Source organism: Drosophila albomicans, chromosome 3 (assembly GCF_009650485.2).
Source record: "Drosophila albomicans strain 15112-1751.03 chromosome 3, ASM965048v2, whole genome shotgun sequence".
NCBI classification, from domain to species: Eukaryota; Metazoa; Arthropoda; class Insecta; order Diptera; family Drosophilidae; genus Drosophila; species Drosophila albomicans.
Genome location: NC_047629.2, coordinates 55,154,469 through 55,177,335, shown reverse-complemented (window position 1 = coordinate 55,177,335; position 22,867 = coordinate 55,154,469). Strand labels below are relative to the sequence as shown.

At 42.8% G+C, this 22,867-nt stretch overlaps 3 protein-coding genes across 3 annotated transcripts; 1 reads left to right on the top strand and 2 right to left on the bottom strand.

The window, feature by feature from the left end:
- Positions 1 to 5,315: 5,315 nt before the first annotated feature.
- Positions 5,316 to 7,023, top strand: LOC117571481 (uncharacterized). The gene is made up of 3 exons (XM_034253644.2): positions 5,316 to 5,554; positions 5,622 to 6,313; positions 6,374 to 7,023. The coding sequence occupies exons 1-3, from the start codon at positions 5,377 to 5,379 to the stop codon at positions 6,713 to 6,715; spliced, it is 1,212 nt and encodes a 403-aa protein (XP_034109535.1). The 5' UTR covers positions 5,316 to 5,376; the 3' UTR covers positions 6,716 to 7,023.
- Positions 7,024 to 10,991: 3,968 nt separating this feature from the next.
- On the bottom strand, positions 10,992 to 12,382 carry LOC117571349 (eukaryotic translation initiation factor 4E1). The gene is made up of 5 exons (XM_034253457.2): positions 11,850 to 12,382; positions 11,717 to 11,791; positions 11,562 to 11,661; positions 11,415 to 11,502; positions 10,992 to 11,358 (listed from the first exon to the last, which is right to left on the bottom strand). The coding sequence occupies exons 1-5, from the start codon at positions 12,209 to 12,211 to the stop codon at positions 11,198 to 11,200; spliced, it is 786 nt and encodes a 261-aa protein (XP_034109348.1). The 5' UTR covers positions 12,212 to 12,382; the 3' UTR covers positions 10,992 to 11,197.
- Positions 12,383 to 17,973: 5,591 nt separating this feature from the next.
- On the bottom strand, positions 17,974 to 18,677 carry LOC117569442 (vitelline membrane protein Vm26Ab-like). Its single transcript, XM_034250605.2, has 2 exons — positions 18,567 to 18,677; positions 17,974 to 18,500 (listed from the first exon to the last, which is right to left on the bottom strand). The coding sequence occupies exons 1-2, from the start codon at positions 18,576 to 18,578 to the stop codon at positions 18,108 to 18,110; spliced, it is 405 nt and encodes a 134-aa protein (XP_034106496.1). The 5' UTR covers positions 18,579 to 18,677; the 3' UTR covers positions 17,974 to 18,107.
- Between the last annotated feature and the right edge of the window lie 4,190 nt (positions 18,678 to 22,867).

The following is a 22,867-nucleotide window of genomic DNA, read 5'->3' as shown; positions in this document are numbered from 1 at the left end:
AGCAGCAGCAGGAGGAGCAGGAGCAGGAGCAGGAGCAGCGTCAGGACTAGGCTAGGACAACAGGCAACTGCAGTGGCAGCTGGCACAGCCCTAAGGTGAGGTCGTCTGCGCTGCTGTTGCCGTTGCTGTGGTGGGGCGTTTGCAGTGATTCGGTGGGGAAAAAATGAGTTCAGCGTCGCCGCCGCCCAACACACAAAATGGGTCTAAAGTCATAAACTTTTTGCACATAGCAGCTGATGCCAACGTTGAGTAGTTGTTCTTGTTGTTGTTGTTGTTGTTTTTGTTGTTGGTGCTCAGTGATTTTTCCTTGCCTTTGGCTTTTACTACGCCACACTCTGCTGGGCTTTTGTTTTCTTGCTTTTTATGACTAACGAGCAAAATATTGGGTTAAGTCAAAGGGGGTAAGTGCTACCAAAAGGGTGACTGAACAGAAGGGGTAGGAGAGGGACGAGAGGAGGCTATTGCCAAATATGTGAACCAGGGGAGCAAAGAGTACAAGTGGCGAAACAATAGTTGGTTGAGCAATCAACTGACATAATAAGCAAGTGCTTATGTGAAACTACATGCTGCAAATCAAACAATGAAAAACTCAATGCTGAACATAGAGGAAAACTGAGCCTGAGAGGTGGCAATCGACTCAATCGACTCAGGTGAAGATACGAAAAACAACGCAATTCTCACTGATTTTTGGCTCCTAGAAATGTGCCTAGAAAAATTCAGTGGAAAATATTCAGTAGCAGAAAGTATAAAGGGAAATTGAAAATCAAAAGAATCTTAAACTCGAAAGGAAAATAAATGTAAGGCCAAAAATATAAAATAATAGAGAAATGGCAAGAAATGCAATAAATATTTTCATTCCGTTTCCTAATGAAATAAATAAATAAAGATTTATATACAACATATATAGACCTATATCTTATATATCTCTGTATCTGTAAGCTAAAATAGTCACCATTTAAACTTTCGAATTAAAATTGTACTTTCGCAGAAAATATTCAATAAAAACACAAAACTAAGAAGTTGGCCAAGGCAGACAGCCATTTTATTAGCTGTTTTGATGGTGTTTGTAAAACAAGCCAGCGGCAATTTCATTTCGCACCTTTAAAAGGTGCTTGCCAACTTTATCAATTGCGCAATTTTATCGCCTTTCGCCTTTAACGCTTGCTGTCTTGGGCCTTTCGCCTTAGAACTTTCTTGACACTCAACCAGCAGGAACAAGCAGGTCCCCCAATCTCAACGAGGGCAGACCGACGGCAGGCACATCAATCATGTCCTTAGACAGACATAAACATAAATGCGAAAGACTGCAGTAAATTTTAAATGCGAACCTTGCGAGGCTCGAAGTGTCACACGCCAATCACAAAATGTTTGCCAACTGTGCTCAGCTCGTTACGACCACTAAATATAAACGCTCTATATACTATACTATATATCAAGCAAAATATATATGCTGAATAGTATAGAATAGTCCCCATTCATACATCAAGTTGAAATTGATGTGCGCGCCCGCTCTCCGCGCCCGTTTAGCATTTGTTTTGTTAAACACTTTTTGCGTTGGCCTTTGACAGCTAGGTCCATGCAGAGGCAGAGTTGCAAGAGGAAAACTTTTGCAGCATGCAAGCGTGCCACGGATTGCCAATGGCGCATATATTTAGCCGGCGGGGCGAAAGTGATTTCTTAATTTGTTACAACTAACTTGGCAGTCAGCGAGCGTCTACACCGCCCTTCCCCCAGTACTTGAGGTTCTCGTTGTCGTTGTCGTTGTGTACGTTAAAGTTGCACGAACTTTCTTCCGAGGGGAAGTTTCCTTTTCAAGCGCAGCCTGACGTACGTGACTTTTGTGGCAAATGATGGATTAGGGTCGCTTACACAAGGAAAAAGAGTGCGAGTGGGAGTGGGAGTGTGCAGTAAAAAAAAGTGAAACTTACTGACGACTTTTGCTGCACAGCTATAGCTAATTAATGACAACGAGCAATGCAATCTACACGCTCGAAAATTGCGCATACGCAAGGCACATTGCGTATACGCAATGTCAGGCGCTGCAGCTGTTGCCGAATGACCAAAAACAACAAGAACAACAACAAACAACAAGAAGAGGAATTGTGCTCTCTAGCATGTACTACATATCTGTATATGTACATACATGTACACATACATACATATATCGTACATAAGCCGCTGCGTACTACAGCACGAGAGCAAAAATTTAAATAAACCAATCCATTTATCGTTCGTTCGTTCGTTGCCGGCTGCTGTTGCTGTTGATACTATTACTACGACAACTACTACGCATATGAGCGGGCATTTTGGTGCAAGTGTGTGTGTGTGTGTATGTGTATGTGTATGGTCACTTCCGCATGAAATACGAGCGATTTTTACTACACATCAGCAACAGCAGCCGTTGCCGCTACCGTCGCCCATGCGACACACACGTCCCCGCGTCCCCCTTGTCCAAGCGTCCTCTGAGTTCTCGTGTCCAGTGTGTGTATGCGGCAATCGATAAATTTTGTGTGTGCAGCATCGTGTGCAGCAACAATAACTGCTGTGCTGTATATACTCAATGCGTGTGTGCGTGTGTGTGTGTACTATATGCCGGCTCACAGATTTATAGTTTGTCATGGCGGCAACGTCCAAAATAGTTGCATATATATAACATAGTCGAGTCGACACGCAACTCGGAGCAGTCTCTGCTGCACCAAATCAATAGGCAATTCTCTTTTGCAAACTCTCCCTCCCTCTCCCTCTCTCTCTCTTTCTCTATGTCTTGTCCCACTCTCATTCTCTTACCGGCCGGTATAAGCATTATTTATGGCCAAACACAGGCTGCGGCTCTACTCTTACGATAAGCTGCATCCTCAAAAATACCCCTCGAAAATACAAAACAATCAATAGTCAGACCCCTTTAAAAGTCCTTCTAATTGCAGTAAATAAGTCACTTGCCAACTTCGTGATGTCTAATTGTTCGGAAAAGTCGGCAAATGGCAGCAAAATTTCGAATGCTATGCAGCATTTGTGAAATAAAACGAAAGTCGAGCAAAACGCATGGCAAAAATGTCAAACAATTAAGCGGCAATTACAAAAAAGGTTGCCAGCCAAAGGTAGCAGAATGCCAGGATGCCAGGATGTCAGGATGCCGGGTTGCCAGGATGACGTCTGGTAAGGTTACGTGAAAGCGTCGCGTTAAACGTGTCTTCCAATTTGCTCTGAACTCTAGAACTCCAGAAAAGGGATGGAACTGGCGGCAAGCGGCAGAAGCTCGACACAAGGCACTTAATGGGCAACACACGCGCAACTCTGGAGGGGGTTGAACAAAAACCATGCTAGATTACATATGCTAGAAGTAACTCACACCCACACACACATATACACTCACACGGTCCCGCTTAGCAGCACATGCTTTATTGATGAGCAGCAGTTGAGAGGGGCTACAAGCACTTTAAACAAAGCCCAGCAAAAATATATATTTAAAGCTCTTGCAGGTCCATAAAGAATAGCACAACGCGTTAAAACACAAAAAGTAGACTGAATTAATAGTGACATCAAAAAGATTTATAAGCTCGAACTTAGTTGTTGTGTAATATAATAACTCAATTAAAATAATTAAAAATAATTCGCAATAATTCAATTTAAAATAATCCCTGATTACTCAAAACTACACGGAATATTTAAGCTGAAACTAAGATAGAATTTTGTTTCCCCGATTTTATGCACTACTAAACTTATGCAGGAGCATTAAGAGAATATTAATAACTAACATATGTATAAAATTGATTGTTCATAGAAACATAAATTAAATGATACGGGCTACCGTTAACTTGTAAACTTACATCAATTCTATGAAAAAAACTTAAAAATAATTTAAGCAAAAAAGAGTTTTTCGTTTATATCTCATTAAAAGCAAATATTTTGAAAATATCTATGCAAAAATGATTTAAAAATCTCTTAGTGTATCTACATATGTATATAACACAAGCTACATTCAAATAGAAAATAAATTAATTTGTGATATAAAAAAAACCTTTCATCACTTCTAAGATTCCCGAAGAACTTTAAAATTACGATATTGCCAAACTCATACACACACTCACACTCACAAGAGGAACATGTCCATAAGTATATTAAGTATTTTAGAGTTTCGTTTTAGTATTTTTAATACTTGCCATCAACCTAAACACATTTACATGCAATTTGCCGAAAGACACTTTACACTTTCAAATAAGAATGAAGGACCGAAATTTGTCGCTGTTGTTGTTGTTCTTCTTGTGCTGCAACAGCGGCTTAGCTTGATTTTTATACGTTGTTGCAATTCAATTTATTTTCAATTTGCGCGCATGCAATGCGGGCAGAAGAAGACGAAAGGTAAGAGGTAAATGGAGTCTAGTCTAGCACCTTTCATTAGACACAACTTTATCAGCGAAATTTGCGCGTCAAGCATTGCATACTTGGCGTTGGCGTTGGCGTTCAGATGTTGTTATTGTTACTCTTATTGTTGTTGTTGTCTTGTTGCCGGGCGCACGTTGTGTTTTACACTGAAGTTGCTCGTAGTATCTACACTAACACACTCTTCCACACACGTACACACAACCACCGACGCTCACTCACAAACACATGCATCAAAGTGCAGGCGAGCAATGTACATGGATATAACTCTGTTATTTACTCAGCGCGCACGTTGCCGCCGTTCTTGTTGTTATTGCTATTATGTATAACACAGTAGTTGTTTTTGTTTTTGTTGTTGTAGTTGCAGTTAGCTTGCTATTGCACTTTGCCACCTTGCATGCTCTTTCGTACACAACAGCAATGCAACGGCGCCGACGCGTTCTCTTCTAGTAAATAACAAGATTCTCTTTTGCACTCACACACTCACTGACTCACTCACAATCATACATACCAGCACAACACATTCATACACACTGAACCGTACCGTTTGAAGACTGTTTCTTGTTGGGTGGGAGCGAGAGAAAAAGACTCGGCTTGAGAACTCCCGCTGAGTTGGAAGAGTGCAAGACCAAGCACAACCGCACGCGAGGAACGTCAAACAGCAACTAAATTCACATTGCGCTGGCCAAAGCCAGAGATGCTTGCTACAGAGCCAGCTCCAAAGGCTGCGACGCGTCGTGGATGCTGTGCTCAAGTGCGCAGAAGCCACGTTGTGGGTCATAGTAAAAATCATCTCGTAGTATTTGGATGCCATTTGCAGCTCATTCATTTCCTTCGTTCGATAGTTTGACATGCAACACTACTGGCTGACATTTCTCGATCGTTTAGTTATCGGCTTTTTCGATTGATCTGGCAACGTCGAAACGGTTACCAGTCATAAGCTTTGCGTTGTCATTTGTTTTCCTGTGTATTCAATGTTATTTTTGTTTTTGTAGAATGCCAATTTTTGACTTTGTTAAAACCATCGAATTAATGGCCTGTAGTTTCCACGGCATTCCAGATCCACGTTATCGCTTTGTAACCGATGCAAAAATAATAGTCAAGGAGGTTATTAGAAAATTGGACTGCAATCATTCCCCATTTGCGAACCATATGAAACCGATGGAAAATACAGGTGCGAAACTATTAATGTGCAATAGCAACTGCAATACTGTCAAAAGCCTATATTCTGTGATTCGTAGTTTCCTCTGTCAGGCAAATTGACATAGATATGCCGCTGGCGTTTGAAACATTTCTGCCCATTTGCCTGCCCTTCGCGTTAAGCTCCAGTTTCAATAAGGACGAACGCAGTGTGCAGCTGAAGAAAGCTGGCTTTGAGCATCCCTTCTTCTTTGGGAATGTGGTCAATGCCAAGACCATGAATTTTCTGCTGCAATCTGATCTGGAGCTGGCTGTGAAAGAGATCTCCACGGTAGAAGGCAAATGGGGCTCCGTTTATGAGCTGAAGTACTCAGCGCTTAGCTGCAATAACATACCCTTTGCCCATCAGATTGTTGCCGAGGAGAGGGGCAACAATGGCATGATGATACACTTTGACTTTATACTGGCCTTGGAATTCGATGGTGCCGTCATGCCACTGCCCGCCTACTACAAGGTGCCCCTAACCTACAAGTGGATGGCCTTTGGTTTGGTGTCAGTTGGTGACCACTATGATGGTTCCAATTGGGCTGTGCTCCTGCCCCGTTGGCAGTCAGACACGGTCTCGATACGGCTGCGTTGCCACGGTATGCTGCAGTTGCTCTACCGCATGCTATACACGCAGCGTTGCTATTGCTTTGCTGTGCCGCTGCTCGTCAAGTTCAGCTTCTTTATGACGACCTCTGATTGGGGTGATGGCTACAAAACAATGAGCGTGGCTGAGTTGTTGATCACTGTGAGTTCACGTCGCGCCTTAATTGTGGTTCTACCCCTCTTTGTACCCCTCTGTTTACAGACGCTGGGCAACTTTTGTGAACTCATAGTAGCCTACAAGGTTGGAGATGCCGTGTCGAACAGGAGAAGCAGCAAGTCACTGCGCGAGCAGCAGGTATGCTGCAAGGGCATCTTTGCCATGCTGACCAAGAGCTTCCAGCTGAATGCGATAAGAGTTAGATTCATAGAGAAACTCTTTCAATTCGATTTGTCGGCATTAACTGAAACAAATGTTGCTGGCAACATGCAGCTTTGCCAAGCGGGGGTCAATGAGCAAGAGCTGGATCTGGAGCTGGAGCTGGAAGAGGATAAGCAGCGAGAAGAGCAAACATCAGTCTGCCGTGAGCGACAAATTACCATTTAGGAAAAAAAGACAAGACGCAAATTCAAAAGTTAAATTGTGCATTAAGTGGACTAGTTTTTACTTTTGCCCGTTAGGTGTTGTTGTTGTTGTTGTTGCAAGGCGCAGCACGAAGATTGAGTTAACTGTAAATTGGCAGGGATAACAAAGACGCTGCAAATCTCAGTAATAGCGCATATTTCTGTGCCCAAAAATAAGTGGAACTGAACACACACACATTCATACAGACTGAACCCTACCACACATACACATTGACAGATACAAAAGTTAATAAAAGCCAACTACAAACTAAAGCTCTGTTGGGTTACGTGCCCTTGTTTTGCCGGGCCCAGCCTTTAGCTTTAGCTTACTATCTGTGTGTGAGTGTGTATATGTCTGTGTGTGTGAAAAAGTTAAATTGCAAATAGCTTGGGTTGTCCCCCAAACCACACTCCGCTCCCCTCCCCTCCTTTTTACCTACAAGGGCCAGAGGCAACATGAAATTTTAGAAAAATTTGCTGTTATTGTTGGCAAAACAAAAAGCGACTAAAGGAGCGCAAAAACACAGTATGAGCAAGTGGGCGTGGTTGTGGACGTGGGCGCATTAAATGCAGAGAGTCGCACTAAAAAAAGGGTTTAGGGTTGCCACCTGCAGCTGCCTTCCGCCCGCTCAAGTTATGGTTTGAAAGTTTTTCGCTCTGTGCTTTTGATGTTTCATTGTTGTCAACTTTTAACTACTTTTTTCTTCACTTTATGTTTTTTTTCAAATTTTGTTATTTTTAAATGCAAATGTGCGAGTCTTTTGTCCCGTTTGGAGGCGAAGTTGAGGACAAATGCAATTTATATTTATGTTATAAATATTATGCTCAAATTGGCTCGCATATTATATTTCATTTTGTGTCTTTCGCACAATTGTGATAAATTCAATTAATTCTTGCATCACTGCCTGCCTCATCAGACCTTGTCAAAATGCCTCTAATTGCATTTGCGTACTGTTATAAAATATTGAAACATGATAACCAAACGGACGTGTTAATTTGTAGACCGTGTTGCCAATTTGATTGCCAATCTAGGATATTTTTGCATGTTCTCTCCTCTCTCTGACTGTGACTCGTTATTTAAATTTCATTTGCATCCGTTGCACATAAGACCTCAACTTAAAGCCTTAACACATTTGATATGCATACATTCATAGTATTGAATGCAAAAAAAATGAATTCAATTTCAGTTTAAGTAGATTTCCAACTCGGGCCAATAGAAGCAGCATTTTGTGTTCATTTATTGAAAATGATTTCATCATCATCATACTCCAACTGCAAATATATGTAATAAACAAGTAAGAAAGCTACAGTCGAGTGTGCTCGACTGTGAGATACCCGCTACCCATTTTTAATAAAGGCAAAATATTGCGGTATCATTTTCAAAATATACCGAAAATACTAAAAAAATACTAAAAATATACCAAATGATATGTTTGGTATATCTATATAGTACACCATTCAAAATATAGCATAGACGGCACAATGTGATTGTCGGCCAAAGCAACTCAGACTCATAGTAAGTAGGCATTTTTGCCCATACAAAAGTATTTCTTCAATAACTTCCACAATTTTTATCTGATCGCAATCAAATTTTCAGGAATCATAACTATTACAGTAATTATTGCATATACCAAAATTCGTAACTCTAGCTTGAAAATTACGCTTTTTATTCGATTTTTTTGATTTGCGGGGGCGGAAGTGGGCGTGGCAAAAATTTGAAACAAACTTGATCTGCGTGCAAACATAACAAATGCTGCAGAAAAAAATTTTAGCTCTATCTCTTATAGTCTCTGAGATCCAGTGTTTCATACGGACGGACGGACAGACACACAGACGGACAGACGGACATGGCTATATCGTCTCGGCTGTTGACGCTGATCAAGAATATATATACTTTATAGGGTCGGAGATGCCTCCTTCTACCTGTTACATACATTTCCTGCCGGCACAAAGTTATAATACCCTTCTACCCTATGGGTAGCGGGTATAAAAACTTCAATGAAAAGTAAAATGCAGTGCAACGTTAAAAATAAGGAATTTCCTTTTTACCTTAAGTATTTCAATTCTTCTAGCAAGTTTATTTTATATTTAAATTCTATAAATATATATATTAATTATTTACTTAAAAAATGTATTTTTATAATTTTAAAATATACAATGTACATAGAAGAAAATTAATGTTGCTGTCATTTTATTTTACTTCTTAGCGGCTAAAAATACCAAGAAAAAGTAGCCCACCGACTAATTGCCTTTAGGAAATAAAAAGGTGAAGGCAAAAATGTATTCAACTTTTGAACCTGGCCACTGGCCACGGGTTATGCGATTCCCCAGCGACCTCAAGGATGCTGAAAATTGACTCATCCGCCGTGTTTGCCTGCCAGCTAAGGAATATACATAGATATTTTGTTGGAGATGGTGGGGAAGAGGGGTGAGAAGTGCTCCCAAATGGTAGTCGGATGATGTCCAGAGCGGCGAGCAACGAGCAGCGACGACTCCATGACGAAGATGTCGGAAAGCAGCATCTTTAATCAAAAAATAATTATGAGCGTCGTGGGAGTTGGCGGTGGCAATGAAATTACATTTGAATTATGATGAAAAGTGGGTGGCGATGGGTGGAAAATCGCTGAAAATGGTGAAATAGTGAAATGGAGACTCCCGGACAAGTTGTGCAGCAAATGAGCTAAGCGAAAGCAAAGTGAAATTTGAGTGAGACGAAAGACAGTTGAAAAGGCAGCGAAAGATAGAGCAAATAAAACGCAACAACAGCAGCAACAACAACAACAATTGCGGCAATTTACGCAACAAACAGAGCGCTGAAAATTTCAGGAACGAAGGAGGCGAAGGCGAGACGACATCGGAGGAGGGACCACAAGGACGAAAAAGTTTATGCGAAAAAACAGACAATTAATTTGTTTTGCGAGGACAGATACAGAGGAATAAGGGTGGCAGGGGACAAAGGACACAGAGCGCAGGACATGGGAACAGGCAAACAATTTCGTGCTTGTTGGCAAAGAAAATTTACGTGCCAAAGACAAGTCGCTGGGCAAACAAACAGCAAAGAGGAAGAGAGACGAGGAGCAGCAGCAACTCTCACCAGAAGCCAGGGAAATGGTCAAACATTTTACGCTTTTTGTTTAATTAAAATAGCAACAGGACGAGCATTGGACCGAGGGGCGTATGTGTATGTGTGTGTGTGCGAAGGGAGGACTAGCTCACCACATACATACATACATACATACATACATACAAAAAGTAAGAGAGAACGCACGCAGTAACTGGACAAAGGAGCAAAGTCCTTTTGCCAGCGCAGCGCTTTTTCAATTAAGCTTGCATTGCATTTAATAAAAACTAAAAACATTTGTTTTGCAGCGCCTTATCTTTCAGCAGCAGCAGCTGGAGGAAGAGGAAGAATACCGGAAGCAGCAGCGGCGGAAACGGAAGTTGCCGCCACAGCAACAGATGAGTTTTATTTGTGCTTACAAATTGCTGCTCTATTAAACAACAAGTGGTGTCAAAGGAGCAGCTCTTGATGCCTTCCTACCAGCCTGCCAGTCTGCCAGTCTGACTTCCACCTGTCAACTGCATTGCAATCTTCAGGCGACTCAATGGAATGTCGACCGATATTAAAAGCCGGCGGCAAGCAAACGTGCCACAGCAGGATATCCATCAGAGTCTGTGTGTGTGTGTGTGAATGTGTGTGAAGCTAGTAGTGTATCACGTTCGTGTCATTTGGTGAATGCCACTTCATAATTCAATAAAACAATAAAAAGCGAAATCCTAAGAAATTACAACAATCTCATCAAATACATGTGCGGACGAGTCCTTGCCGTCTGCCTTTGCAACTCCGATTCGGCCAGTTGAACATGGGCGTGTCCAACATATTTTCATAAATTGCTCACAATTTGCTATGCATGGCATAAACACAAAAGCCCACGACGCGTTGACACGCCCACAAGGGGACAACAGACAGGCAGGCAGACAAATATAAGGAAGGACATAAGCACAAAATGCGCGCGCGACATGACAGCAAAAATAGCCAAAATTATGGCGCAAAGGATAATCGCCATAAAGTGAGCAGAGCAGAGCCGAGCAAGCGAAGGACGTGCAACGTACTCACTTACATTCGAGCCTTGTCTAAGGACAGCTTATACGACGTGCTCGCTTTATCCCCGAAAGGAAGCTCAACCACGGCCATGTCCATGTGTGAGCGTTCCTAACAGAGACAAAGAGGGAGAAAGCAACTTTTGTCATTCTACAAAGCTTTATTTGGGTTACGGTTACGGTTACGGTTATATGTTTCGAGTTTCACGTTTTTTGTGTACAAAATATTCGAGTTCTACCCCAAGTTAAATTGGATGAAGAACGATTGTCTTACGCCCGTCACTATTATAAGCAGGCACTGGGAATATTAAGGCTTCAATGGGTTCCTACCCTACTACTATGTTCTTTCCCTTGCAACACTGATTTACATTTTATAGATGGCATTTACATTGGGTCCGGCCTGCACCATGGCATCCCTATGGATCTGATATTGCAGCTCAACTTCATTCAGCTGCAGCAGTTGCTTCATTTTCTGGCCAATTGCCTGAATCGCCTGTTCATTGCGAGCGTCCTTGGTCCATAGAGCTGCAACAAAGGTAGGTAAATGAACGCAGCATGCAACTAATGAGAAGGAAACTCACAAATTTTGCTGCCCTTATTGCGCACATTGATGACAGCGCCACAGATCTGTTCCGAGTACTCGAAACACTCGCCAATGGTGCACAAGAGCTGAAAGCATTACAATGAATTTAAGGAAAAACATTTCATTTGGAATGGTGAAAAGTTACCAAGTCGTGCCACAACTTGTCGACCAGCTCTTTTGAGTCCCTCTCCAGAAACATTACCCAGCGTCCACCTTCCTTGTTGCTGTCGTCCTCCCACATAGGACTACCAGACGTGTAATCAGCATTTACATTTAAACAAAAGTGTGGATTAAACTTACCGAATTCCGTGCTTGAAGACCATATAATCATTGAATATCTTTAGATCAGATGGCGGCTTTATGAAGTAATAGACACTAAGGAAAAGTAGCAGATTGTTAGACGACATTGCAAGGACACTTCCCTTTTGCTTACCTGAAGAAGTCTTCGACAGTGTTAAAACTAGTAACATCGCTAAGCATTTCGGACCAGGCCTTGGCACGATCGTTCTGCCAGTGCCACAAGGTCCATGTGTGCTCCAGTGGATGCTTGAAGCACAAATCATAGTCAATCGAGCTAAGCAGACGATTCAGAGACGGCTGAAAGTCTGCACTGGCAAGAGTAGCGGCGGCAGCGGCAGCAGCAGCAGCCATAGCGGCAGCACTGGCAGCAGCGGTGGCAGTGGCAGAAATTTGTTCATTGTGCCCCAAGTCGCTGTTGCCATTGACGCCGCCGGCGTAGATGTCTTGACCCTGCTGTTCGGCAATTTCGGTGCCACCGTAATTATCGTAGCCCATTGTTCGACGAGTTACTTTCGAATACTTTTGCAATATGACGCCTATGTCTGTTTTATTGTATCTTTTTCTCACACGTTAAAAACTTTTTAGGAAAAAAAACCGTATGAGTATATAAATAATATGAGACTTTTCTAGTGTTCCTCGTACGAGTTTAACAGAATACTAAAGAGAAAACTGTGAATTCTGCGAATCATTGAATGTCATCTAATGAATTGACAATACACTGCCTACTCGGAAAATTTCAAAAACAGTGCTTAAAGTGTGCAGTGCTGCCAGATCGCTGAATTTGTAACTTGTCATTACTCAGCACTACCAGAGGTTATTGGTATAAAGCGTATGCATGTAAACGATCAATGCGAATGGCAAAACGATTTGCATTCGCATTTGCTTAGTTGCTGCAAAGTCAACAATTTAAAGCCAATTCAACATAGGCAACGATGCACTTGCTCCTGCTCTGAGTGTGGTCACAAGGGTCTATCAATTGAGATGTCACGCTAATAAAATAAAATGCCAGCGAGCATACGATAAATGCACGAAAATAATAAAATGTGACTCAAATGAGCGAACGCGACGAGCAAAGCCAATGCCAAAGCTAAAGCACTTGGCTGTCTGCCTGACTGCCTCAAGGAGCTGCTTCAGTTGCCAGCACTTGCCCCGTGCCACCCACCACCATCTCCTGCTGTGACTGTGTGAGTGTGTGTGTGTGCAACAGTTTGCTTGCAGTCAATAATCGAAATCGACTTGGGCTTGTGCAATAAAAATTTGTCTTCGCCGCTTAAGTTTTGCGCCTTGTTGCACACACCGACAAACTGCAAAGGAGTGTGTGCGAGAGAGAGACAGAGAGGGACAACGTGCACCCTTTCACGCTGCTGATAATAAACTATGTGAGTTCTTGCCACGCCAACTGCCTGGGTAAGTAGCTTTGGGCCCTTGTAATGTGCACCATTTGTTGCTGGCGCTGTGTGCGGCATGTGCGGTGTAAAAAGTGCCACCAAAGCCACTATGTGGCTTTTCTACAAGTTGCCTCGACTCTCCCTTCGCCCCTCTCTTTCCACTCGTGAGTTATGTGCTGGCCAAGTTAGCACAGAAGTGTGGACTGCCGGTCGCTTCTGCTGCTGCTTGACTTAGTTTGGGCCGCAGCAAATAACTTTTCCTGCTTCAATTTACTTAAAAATTCTATTTATTTTAGGTCTTAAGCAGCAGCAGAAGCAGTAGCAGCAACGGCAGCATCACCATCAGCAGTTTCAACCTCCAGGCGCCAAGCCACCACAACCCCAGATGGGCATCAAACATGAGAGTTTAAGACAGCTTTGGGTGAGTTTATTTGCAGTTGATTAACGCAATTGAACACGTCCAAATTGATGGCGTCGAGTCACGAGTCATTTGGCCAGCTTAAAATACATTGTAAAGAATTTTGAATTTATCTGTAGAAAGTTATTTGATAAAGTACTGGTTGGCATATTACCTGCCCGTGTGGAGCTTTTGTTGATTTGTTCAAATCCAAATCCAAGCAAAGCAATGAAGATTCGACTTGTGTTTGCAGCTGTCTTCCACACTGCCACTGTGCGTATACGTAATATTTTACAGCGCTTTGCACTTTGCAGCAACGGCAATACCTACAGCTGCATAACATGGGTCAGTAAATCTTTTAAAATATTGTAATGTTACTCGCAAGCAGAGGGGGCAAAAACAGCGCTCGACTCTGGCAAAAAATAAGCAAGCTGAGAAGGGGCAATGGGGAGGGGGGCATGAGCTTAAGCGCTTTGAGTGCTGTGCAGTAAAAACGCCCACGAAATACCAACAAAGCATCGCAGGACAAACGGCAACAGGACGAGCAGCAAATGTCTTCAGCAGCTCTCAGCGTAAGACAAGACAAGAAATGAAAATGATTTGAGGCATTAGGTCCTAGGGTCCTTGCTATGCTGGCTGCTCTTATTATTGCCGCTGCTGCTGCTGCTGTTGCTGCTTCCCTTGATGATAGTGTTGCTTTTTTGGTCAACAAATCGCCTGGCTCTCAGTATCTGCCTGTGAAAGATTTAGGTGCCGTTGAAAGCGCCAAGCAGGCAATGATGTACGGATATGATTCAGCTCGTTTATATTGCACCTGAATGTGAATGTTAGATCACCGCCACTTAAAACAATAAGAATCAGAGGTGTTGGGAGAACTTCAAAATAAACGAGTGGCCAAGAAACACATGAGCTTGTAGTTTGCTCTCCAAACCAACAGCGACAACGGCTCTGATGAGGACCATGACGATGACTTATCCTGCAGATTCGGCACTGGCCGCAGCTTGTGCCCTCAGGCCAACTGACAAAGACAAAAGCAACAGCTTCCTGGCAGTTGCCAGCTGCCACATGCCACCTGCCAACAGCCAAGAGCCAGCATCGAGAGCAGCCACTAGTCGACTGTCAGCAAGTTGCCTCGGCAAAAATATTGTGCTAAATGCTTTTGTGCTTGCCACGGCGAGACAAAAAAGAAAGGCAAAGCAAAAAACTGAGACTGAGACGCAGATGAAGATGAAGACTAAGATGGCGTTCTGAAGTCCTTCAGTGTGGCCCAAACCAAGAGGCCAGGTGAAAGTCATTTCACGCTGTTGTAGCGCAAAAGATTAAAATAATAGCAGCGCGTAAATTAAACAGCCAGCCCAAGCCCGACATGGAGTAAGACACAGACACAGAGAGAGAGAGAGACAGAGCTAGTGGAGTGGCAACCACAGCTGAACGACGCACCAATCACACTGACTCGCACACAAAGACATCTCTCATTCTTTTGTCTTCCATCTCTCGGTGTGTCTGTGTGTGTGTGCGGTCTGGCACTAAGACCATAAGACGCTTAGCTGCTACCAGGCATGGGCAATACTTGCGCCATTCGCACCATCTGACGTGCCACCATCACCATCAACGCCATCACCACGCCACGAGCAGCACCAGCAGCAGTAGCAGCAACAACGACAACTGCAACATTGCGTTGTCAGCACTTCATTTTGAGCCAACATGCCGCGTGCTTTACTTAATGCGTCTGACAAGGGGTGAATGAGGGGGGCTCTGAGCGCCTTGCAGTTGCGTTTCTTTATGGGTATTATGATTGTCAGGCGACAAAAACTAGCAGACACTGAAAAGATTGCGATAGATCTCCTGTTAAAGCATGAACAACGAAGTCATCAAAATAAGGGCAATTATTGTGTTTGAAATATAGTTTAAATTACACTGTAAGTGTGTAGATGTTTACAAATATTACTGATCAAAGGGAATTATGGAATACACTGGCTTTGATGAGATAATCAGTAATATTTGTCCTACATTTGCGCTGATGACGTCGAAGATTAAATAATTCCAGTTCAGAGTACTTCTTCGACAAACCGATAGAAATAAATATTTGAAAACGTAGTAAGGAAAGCAAGAGCTAGTTATTGCGACTGACAATTTTATCACCTGAACACATCTTCGGAGTGTAGCACACGGACTACTATAGAGGAGTAGGTATTATGCTCGGTCTGCGCGTATGTTGCAGTGGGGATGGCTACGCGCTGATTCGTTAAGCTGCCACACAACCAGCTACCTCTGCTGCCTCTTGCCTCTTGCCTCTTGCCACTGCCACCCACCTCTTATGGCTTGCCTTTTTCGACTTGTTCATCTGCTGCTTCGTTTCGTGTGCGCTTAATGCTTTATGTTTTTGCCAGCTTTTAGCTGCTTTGTTGCCGTTGCCGTTGCCGTCGCTGTTGCTGTTGCAAGGTACTTTGCTTTTGTTCGATGAAACGTAAAAATAGCAACAAGCAACGAAAACTCATTTTTAGACAATGCCACATAATTCCAACGGATGCGGATAACGCACACAACGACTACCTGCTTTTTGTTGTTTTTGTTGTAATGAGGTATTCTGTTTGTTGCTGTTTGCCACAATATGATGTTGTTGTTGCTGCTGCCACAGCGTGTTGTTGCCACTGCCGCTCATGTTTACCATTTGAATGCGTCTTTTTTGCTTGCTTGCCTGCTCTTCAAAGCAACCGCAAGATGTTGCTTACGCGCTGTCAGTTTTTATAATGAATCTTGGAGCGGGCTCACCAACCCCTCTCCCGCTCCCTCTCCCCTCCCTCACATGGTGCACGCAAAGCTCAACCCTTAACCGCCTCCTCTGGCAACATCTGCTGGGCAGCCAGCTTGGGCTCCGTTTGTCGGCACAAATTTGCGTATTTCAAGCAGCGCCACAGGAGACGCCACACGCTTGAGTATAACTTTTGAACCCTTGCCACAAACACACACACACACACACTCATATGTGAGCCTGTTGCTGCTGCGTTTGTGTATGTGTGTGGCAGTTGTTGTTGCTGGTCATTTACGCCCATTTAGCCACATTTAACAAAGTCAACAATAAAGTCAAAAAGTTCTGTCAGCCTGTTCGAGTTGAGGTTGTTCTCGAAGTTCAAGCTTAGACCGAACGATAATTGCCAAAACTTTTTCGCTTCCTCCACTCAATCCAGCAGCTTGTGCTGTTGCCTTTGCTCTTCTGCCATTTCCTATGGTTACCTGACTTCGATGATGAGGCAACTTGAGCCGCTTAGCAATATCTCGTACATCATTAAATCATTATTCGAATTTGGCTGTCGGAGCTGTTGACGCATTTGGGTTTCAGACCTCATTAGCGCCAACAACAACAACAGCAACACAACACTAATAAGTAGAACAACGGCAACTTCGACAACGACAACACAACAGCAGGTGTCAATTTTAATTTAGTGCCTGTGCAAGGATATTGTCTCCGATGTCTGTTTGCCTATTTGTGGCTTTTGTCATCGAGCTGAATGCACTCAGAGAAATGTCCCTGTATTCTCCAATTTAATTAAGCACAAATTAGGCCAACAACTGTTCGATATATTCACAGATGCGCAATGCTAAACAAAATACTATATAAATTTGCCAATTTGGCACAATATGAATAGCCAAATACTATTAAAATTAGGTTATTTCATTCTTAAATTCTGTGTACAATATTCCAATGTATAAATTTCGTCAACTCTATTTGCGTTAACCAGCTCGTATACTTAATATATCTGTTTTATTTAAGAGCATATATATATATTTGAAATATATATTTTCTGTGGTAAAATTGTAGAATGAAAGTATGATTTCAAGATAGAAAGAATGCTCCTTGAATAAAAAGTCAGTAATATTTCATTTTAATTCTGAAATATACTTCAAATATGTCCAATATAAAGTAAATAATTTCTAATGTGGTTTCAGAACTAAGCTCAATGTTATATAAATTAGAATCATTACTTTAAGTGCTTCAGATGTCGCTTTCTTGAAAGTGTATCTCAGACTTGGCGGATTTGTGGTCTCTGCGGTAATCATAGCCAGCAGGAATGTACATTAATATTATAGATACCGCAGATGTCTGCGATACACACGCAGACTGACACTCGACTCGACACTTAATTGATATGCAGAGCGGCAATTGGCTCGACTTGAAACCATTGTGGAATCTAGTTGAAATGCTTTCAAAGACGCTAATGAAGCCACTGAAATATTTGCGTGAATAAACGCTGCGCATGCCAAACAAGACCAAAATACAGTCAAACGTCGCTAAAAGCAATCCATGTACTTATAGCACATATATATATAATTATAATACTTATACCTACGCTATATAATTTATTCTGGAATAATTTCTAGACGTGTTACGTTTCTTTTTTTCTTGTTTTACTTTCGAGTTATTCAGAGCGTATTGCCACTGTACTTAAATGCAATTAAAAGTCAGTTGAAAATGTTCATTGAAACTTAAACTTTTTACATTTATTTCGGTAACAAAATCACAAGCAGGCTAGTAGGGGGGAAATAAATGCACAACCATGCTGCTAAAACATGGCGCAATATTCCCATGGATCGCTCAGATCCACATTTACTTCTTCAGCAGCAGAGGAGCGGCGGCGGCGAAGGGACGAGCCACATAGGGAGCGGCGAAGGGTGCGCTGTAGGCCAAAGGAGCAGCAGCAGCATAGCGAGTGTAGGCAGCAGCCAAGGGAGCGGAGTAAGCAGCGGCCAGAGGAGCGGTGTAGGCAGCGGCGACTGGAGCAGTGTAGGCGGCAGCAAGGGGAGCGGCAATGGGTGCGGTGTAGGCAGCGGGGAAGGCGGCGCTGTGGGCGACCTGGTGAGCCGAGTAGCTGGAGGCATAAGGTGCCACATAAGCAGCGCTACCGACGACAGCTGGTGCAGTGTAGGCCAAAGGAGCAGCGGCCAGGATGCCAGGCTTGGCAGCAGCCACAGCCACAACAGCGAAGAAGCAGACGGCGAACTAAGGAAGAGATGGCATATTGCTTGAGGATTCAGTCGAGGATTCAGTGTGCCGTGGTCTACTTACGAATTTGAACATTTTGAGTTGTTTTTTTTTTTTGGGTGTTTGCAGTTGTCAGCTAGTGAATGACCAGTTGATTTGTGATGCTAAATCGTGGACAGGCCAGCGCTTTTATAGCTATGGCCAGCACTTGCACTTTTTTTTGTTGTTTCTTGGCTCTTGGCCCTCTCGATATTCGGCGTGTTTCGGTGTTTGCAACCACATTAGCATGCGCATCACGTGTTCCCCAGTTGCCAAGTCAACGACTGCGGACTGGTGACAGAGACGGAGACAAAGACAATGCTGTCCATGTTGCGCATGCGCAATTCTTGGCCAGAAATTACCTGTAGCTTCAGTGGGCTTAATGTGTTAGCCCCAAGTGCGTGCTTGGCGTCCGTTACTTTTGCCTCGATTTCTGTGCGTTACCATCGACATTTGTCCATGACCTTGGGCCTGCAGTTTAAATGGTTTTCTGCACTCAACTGCTCAAGTGCTCAAGTGTGGTATTACCAACCCGAAACGGTTGCTCATTAAACCTCAGATCAACACGATAAAGCGTCGAACGTTCGAATTTTACATTTTTATTGATTTAATCTATTCCCTTGGTCAGCGTGTTTCATAAGAATGCCACAACTTATAAGTCAATCAATTGAAGACATGTGAATTACACATTTTATGTTAATTTTATGGGTTCATTTTCTTTTACGATTCGATTTACAATGGAAGTTGTACTTATAAATATGAGGTCAGTGCTTTGTTTAAGGGAATTAAAGCCCTCTGCAGATTAAACCTATTTAAAATTTATTTTACAAAACTGCTCCAATGAAGCGAATACAGTCATACCCAAGCAAATATATACATTTTAAGTTTATTTACTAATGTGCAATAAATACAAATTGTTTCTGTGTCTGTTATGTTATGATTACAATCAAAAGGCACTTAATTCAGGGCTCTTATTTAAATTCAGTAGTCCTGAACTTATAATTCCTGATACTCTTCCAAAACAATACTTTTCAAGAAAACTTATGATCACAACACTCAAGTTTGCTAACCATTTTGAACCCTCGATTATTATTTTTTTCAAGCATTTTTACTTTATTTATAAATCTGTAGATGCTGAACACAATATTTTTGTAATAATTCAGAACACCTTCACAATTGGCAAGCTAGCTAGCTTATACTTCATTACACTTATCAATTAGGTTAAATAAAAAATAACTAATTAATTCTCGCTTTGCATAATTTGAGCGGACTTTCTTATGTAATGTAATGTGTTATGTTCGCTTCCTCTCAGTTTGATTAACTTTTCGCTCCATATGCTCGCAATGCGTGCATAATAATCTGCCCACACTTGCCTTCTCTCGTTTCCCCCGCTGACTACTGCACCCCCAACTCTCTGTCAGCTTAAAATCTTATTTATAAACAGTTGGCCCCAACCACAATTCAATGGAAAATTAATTAACAAATGTCATAAATAGGGTGAATAAAGTGTTTTACACTTGGAAAATGGCGATCTAAAGAACAGGGAAGGGTAGAGTCGCAGATGGGGAGGGGGAGTTGCAAGGGAGTGAAGAGTGAAAAATGCTGCAGCTTAAATCGCACTAATTAGAAGTATCGAGTGTGCGCTTGTTCAGAGAGAGTGAGGGAGTGAGCGAGGGAGAGAGAGAGAAAGAAAGAGTGAGAGGTAGACGGTATATCAAGGTGTTTACAATACCAAACAGCAGCCCAAATCAACACACACACTCACACCTAAATAAACAGACATCCATACACACCAACACATGTACACACACACACACACAGTCATACAGCAGTGGCATTTAGACACACTCCAAAAAGTGTTGAAGCGTGAATTTTGCTTAAAAATGCCAATTACGCGATTTTGCAAGGCAACGGACAAGGCAAAGCGAAGGGGGAGGAAAGCCAGAAGAGGGAGCAACAAAGGGAAGTGAGGCTGTGTGTAAGGGATGGTGTAAGTGGGTGTCTATAACATGCCAACAAAGTTGTGCTGTTGCTGTTGATGATGATGTTGTCGCTGAAGGATTTGCCGGGCTTCTTTCCCAGTTCTCTGAGCCTTCCCCTTCCCCTTCCCCTTTCATCCATCCCTCGCTTTTACGCTTAGCTTTGAGTGTTTGCCTTGTGACTGTGCATACGCAAAATGTGGGCGCTAGCTGAGTCTGGGCTTTGGTGGGCGTGGCAGTCGTCTACTAAATGCACAATCATGGTGCAACAGCAGCTGCCACAACAGCTGCGGCTGCAACATCTATTTGTTGTTTGCCACTTGACTTGGAGCTGGCCAAAACTCTGGGTGTGTGTGTGTGTGTGTGTGTGTGCGTGCGTGGGTGTGGGTGCGTGACAGCTTGTTTCATTGTCAAGTTTGCAGCATGTTGCAGGCAAATGAATGAATGATTCAACATATTGGTTAATCCCTCTAAAAGCTTTGATGCAACATCCTTGAATACAACACAAAAAAGGCGCACCCGCAATTCTCAAGTGACCCTCGCGCTGCAGCTGCCAACTTATCAAAGGAGTCCTCTCCTCTTGCCCCCTGGCAACCATTGCTGTTGCTGGTGGGGCATGGCTAAGTGGCAGCGAGTAATTAAAAAGAAATGTTCGCAAAAAAGGCGCAAAGAAATATGTGCGCTCCGTTTGCCTCACACAAAGTTCTTTTGCCAGCTACTTCACCTCTCACTCTCTCTCTCTCTCTCTCTCTGTCTCTTACTTCATACCTTTCTTCCTCTTCCCCTCGCCCTGGACGTTGTTGCCATCTTCGGGGCAATCCCCTTGCCAATCGCTGTCGTATCCAAGTTAGGAACTGTGCAAACTGCGAACTGGGAAAAAGCTGCGTAAAATATGCGCCACTTTAGCCTTACGAACTGAGTTTATTGCCATAATAAAGGCGTCTGGCAATGGGCGTGGCAACAACAACAACAGCAACAACAGCAGCAGCAGCACAAACAACAAGTACAGCAGCTGTGCGCGCGCGTTAATGCGTCGTTCAAGTGCCGTAAAACGTGAGCGACACTCGCACACACACATACACACGCATGCACACTCACACCGCCTCTCGCACCCACACAGACCTCGGAGCTGGCCTTCTACAATCCTGACTCCCAGCCGAGTCCCAGGATCCTGGGCGCAAGTCTATTATAAATTTTGTTTTGAATTTGTCTAGAAATGCGTGCGACATTTGACGGCGGCTGCTGCCTTTAAGTGGTTTCAACAAATTATTCATGACAAAGTGCCACCAAATCCACACACACACACACATACGCAGGACGAGCTCTAAGGGCAGGAGACTAACCCTAGGGAGTTGTAAGATTGCCAATCACTACGTGCAGCAACCGAAATCAGGGCTGCAACTTTCAAGTACTCCGATTAATTTCAAATGGAATTTCTCTTTTGCAACTTGGCAATTCATTTAAAATGGTTTTCGATTGTTTGCAAAATTATTCTATTTCTTCTAGTCTCTTTTAGACACAACAGTTCGTATACTTTATTTATTAATTACTGTAATACTACCTTGCTGTTAATTATTTATATAGTTTACAATAATTTTCAATATTTATAATGTTGAAAATTACTCTTCTTTTGCATAATAATCAATAAAATCATTAAACTAGCAGCCAAGTTATCCTTCACATATGTTTAGCCCATAAATTTTAATCTCGATTTCAGCTTCAAAAGTTTATCATATACTTATGGTTATACTAGCACTATTTATAAAGATAAATTTAATTTTGAGAAAATACTAATTGGGGTGATGCCTAAATTGCTTGTCTTGCTTAAATTGGACAGCATTTCAATTAATATCTGAGGCAACTCTGCATCCCTGAAGCAATTGCTGTGCCTCATTTTGAGGGGGTGCAGCTTTCATTTAGCGAGAGCTGAGTTTGTATGTGCATGTGTGGCTAGGGGTGAGTGAGTGTGTGCGTGTGTGCGTGTATTGGCGTGAGTACATCTTGTATGATGTACTCAAACTTTTGTATTTTATAATTGGTTTATGGCTTTTGTGGAGCGACTCGGGAAGCCGCATTTCAATTGGTTTTTGCGCAAAACCTAATCAAATCACCAAAAGGCCGCAGCACGTGCCAAATGTGAGACTACAACGAACAAATACATGGCCCATTAAACGACGACTGTCAAGATGCCAATGCGTCAACAGTCCACAGACAACAGACAACAGGCAATAACCAACAGTAAATTGAGTCAACGGCTAACGACGATGTTCGCTGCATTTGTAAGCGCGGCCTTCAGTCGAGGCCCTGGAAGTGCGACATGACGCTTTTGCATTCGCTGGCTTGGATTTCGATTTTGACTATATAAGC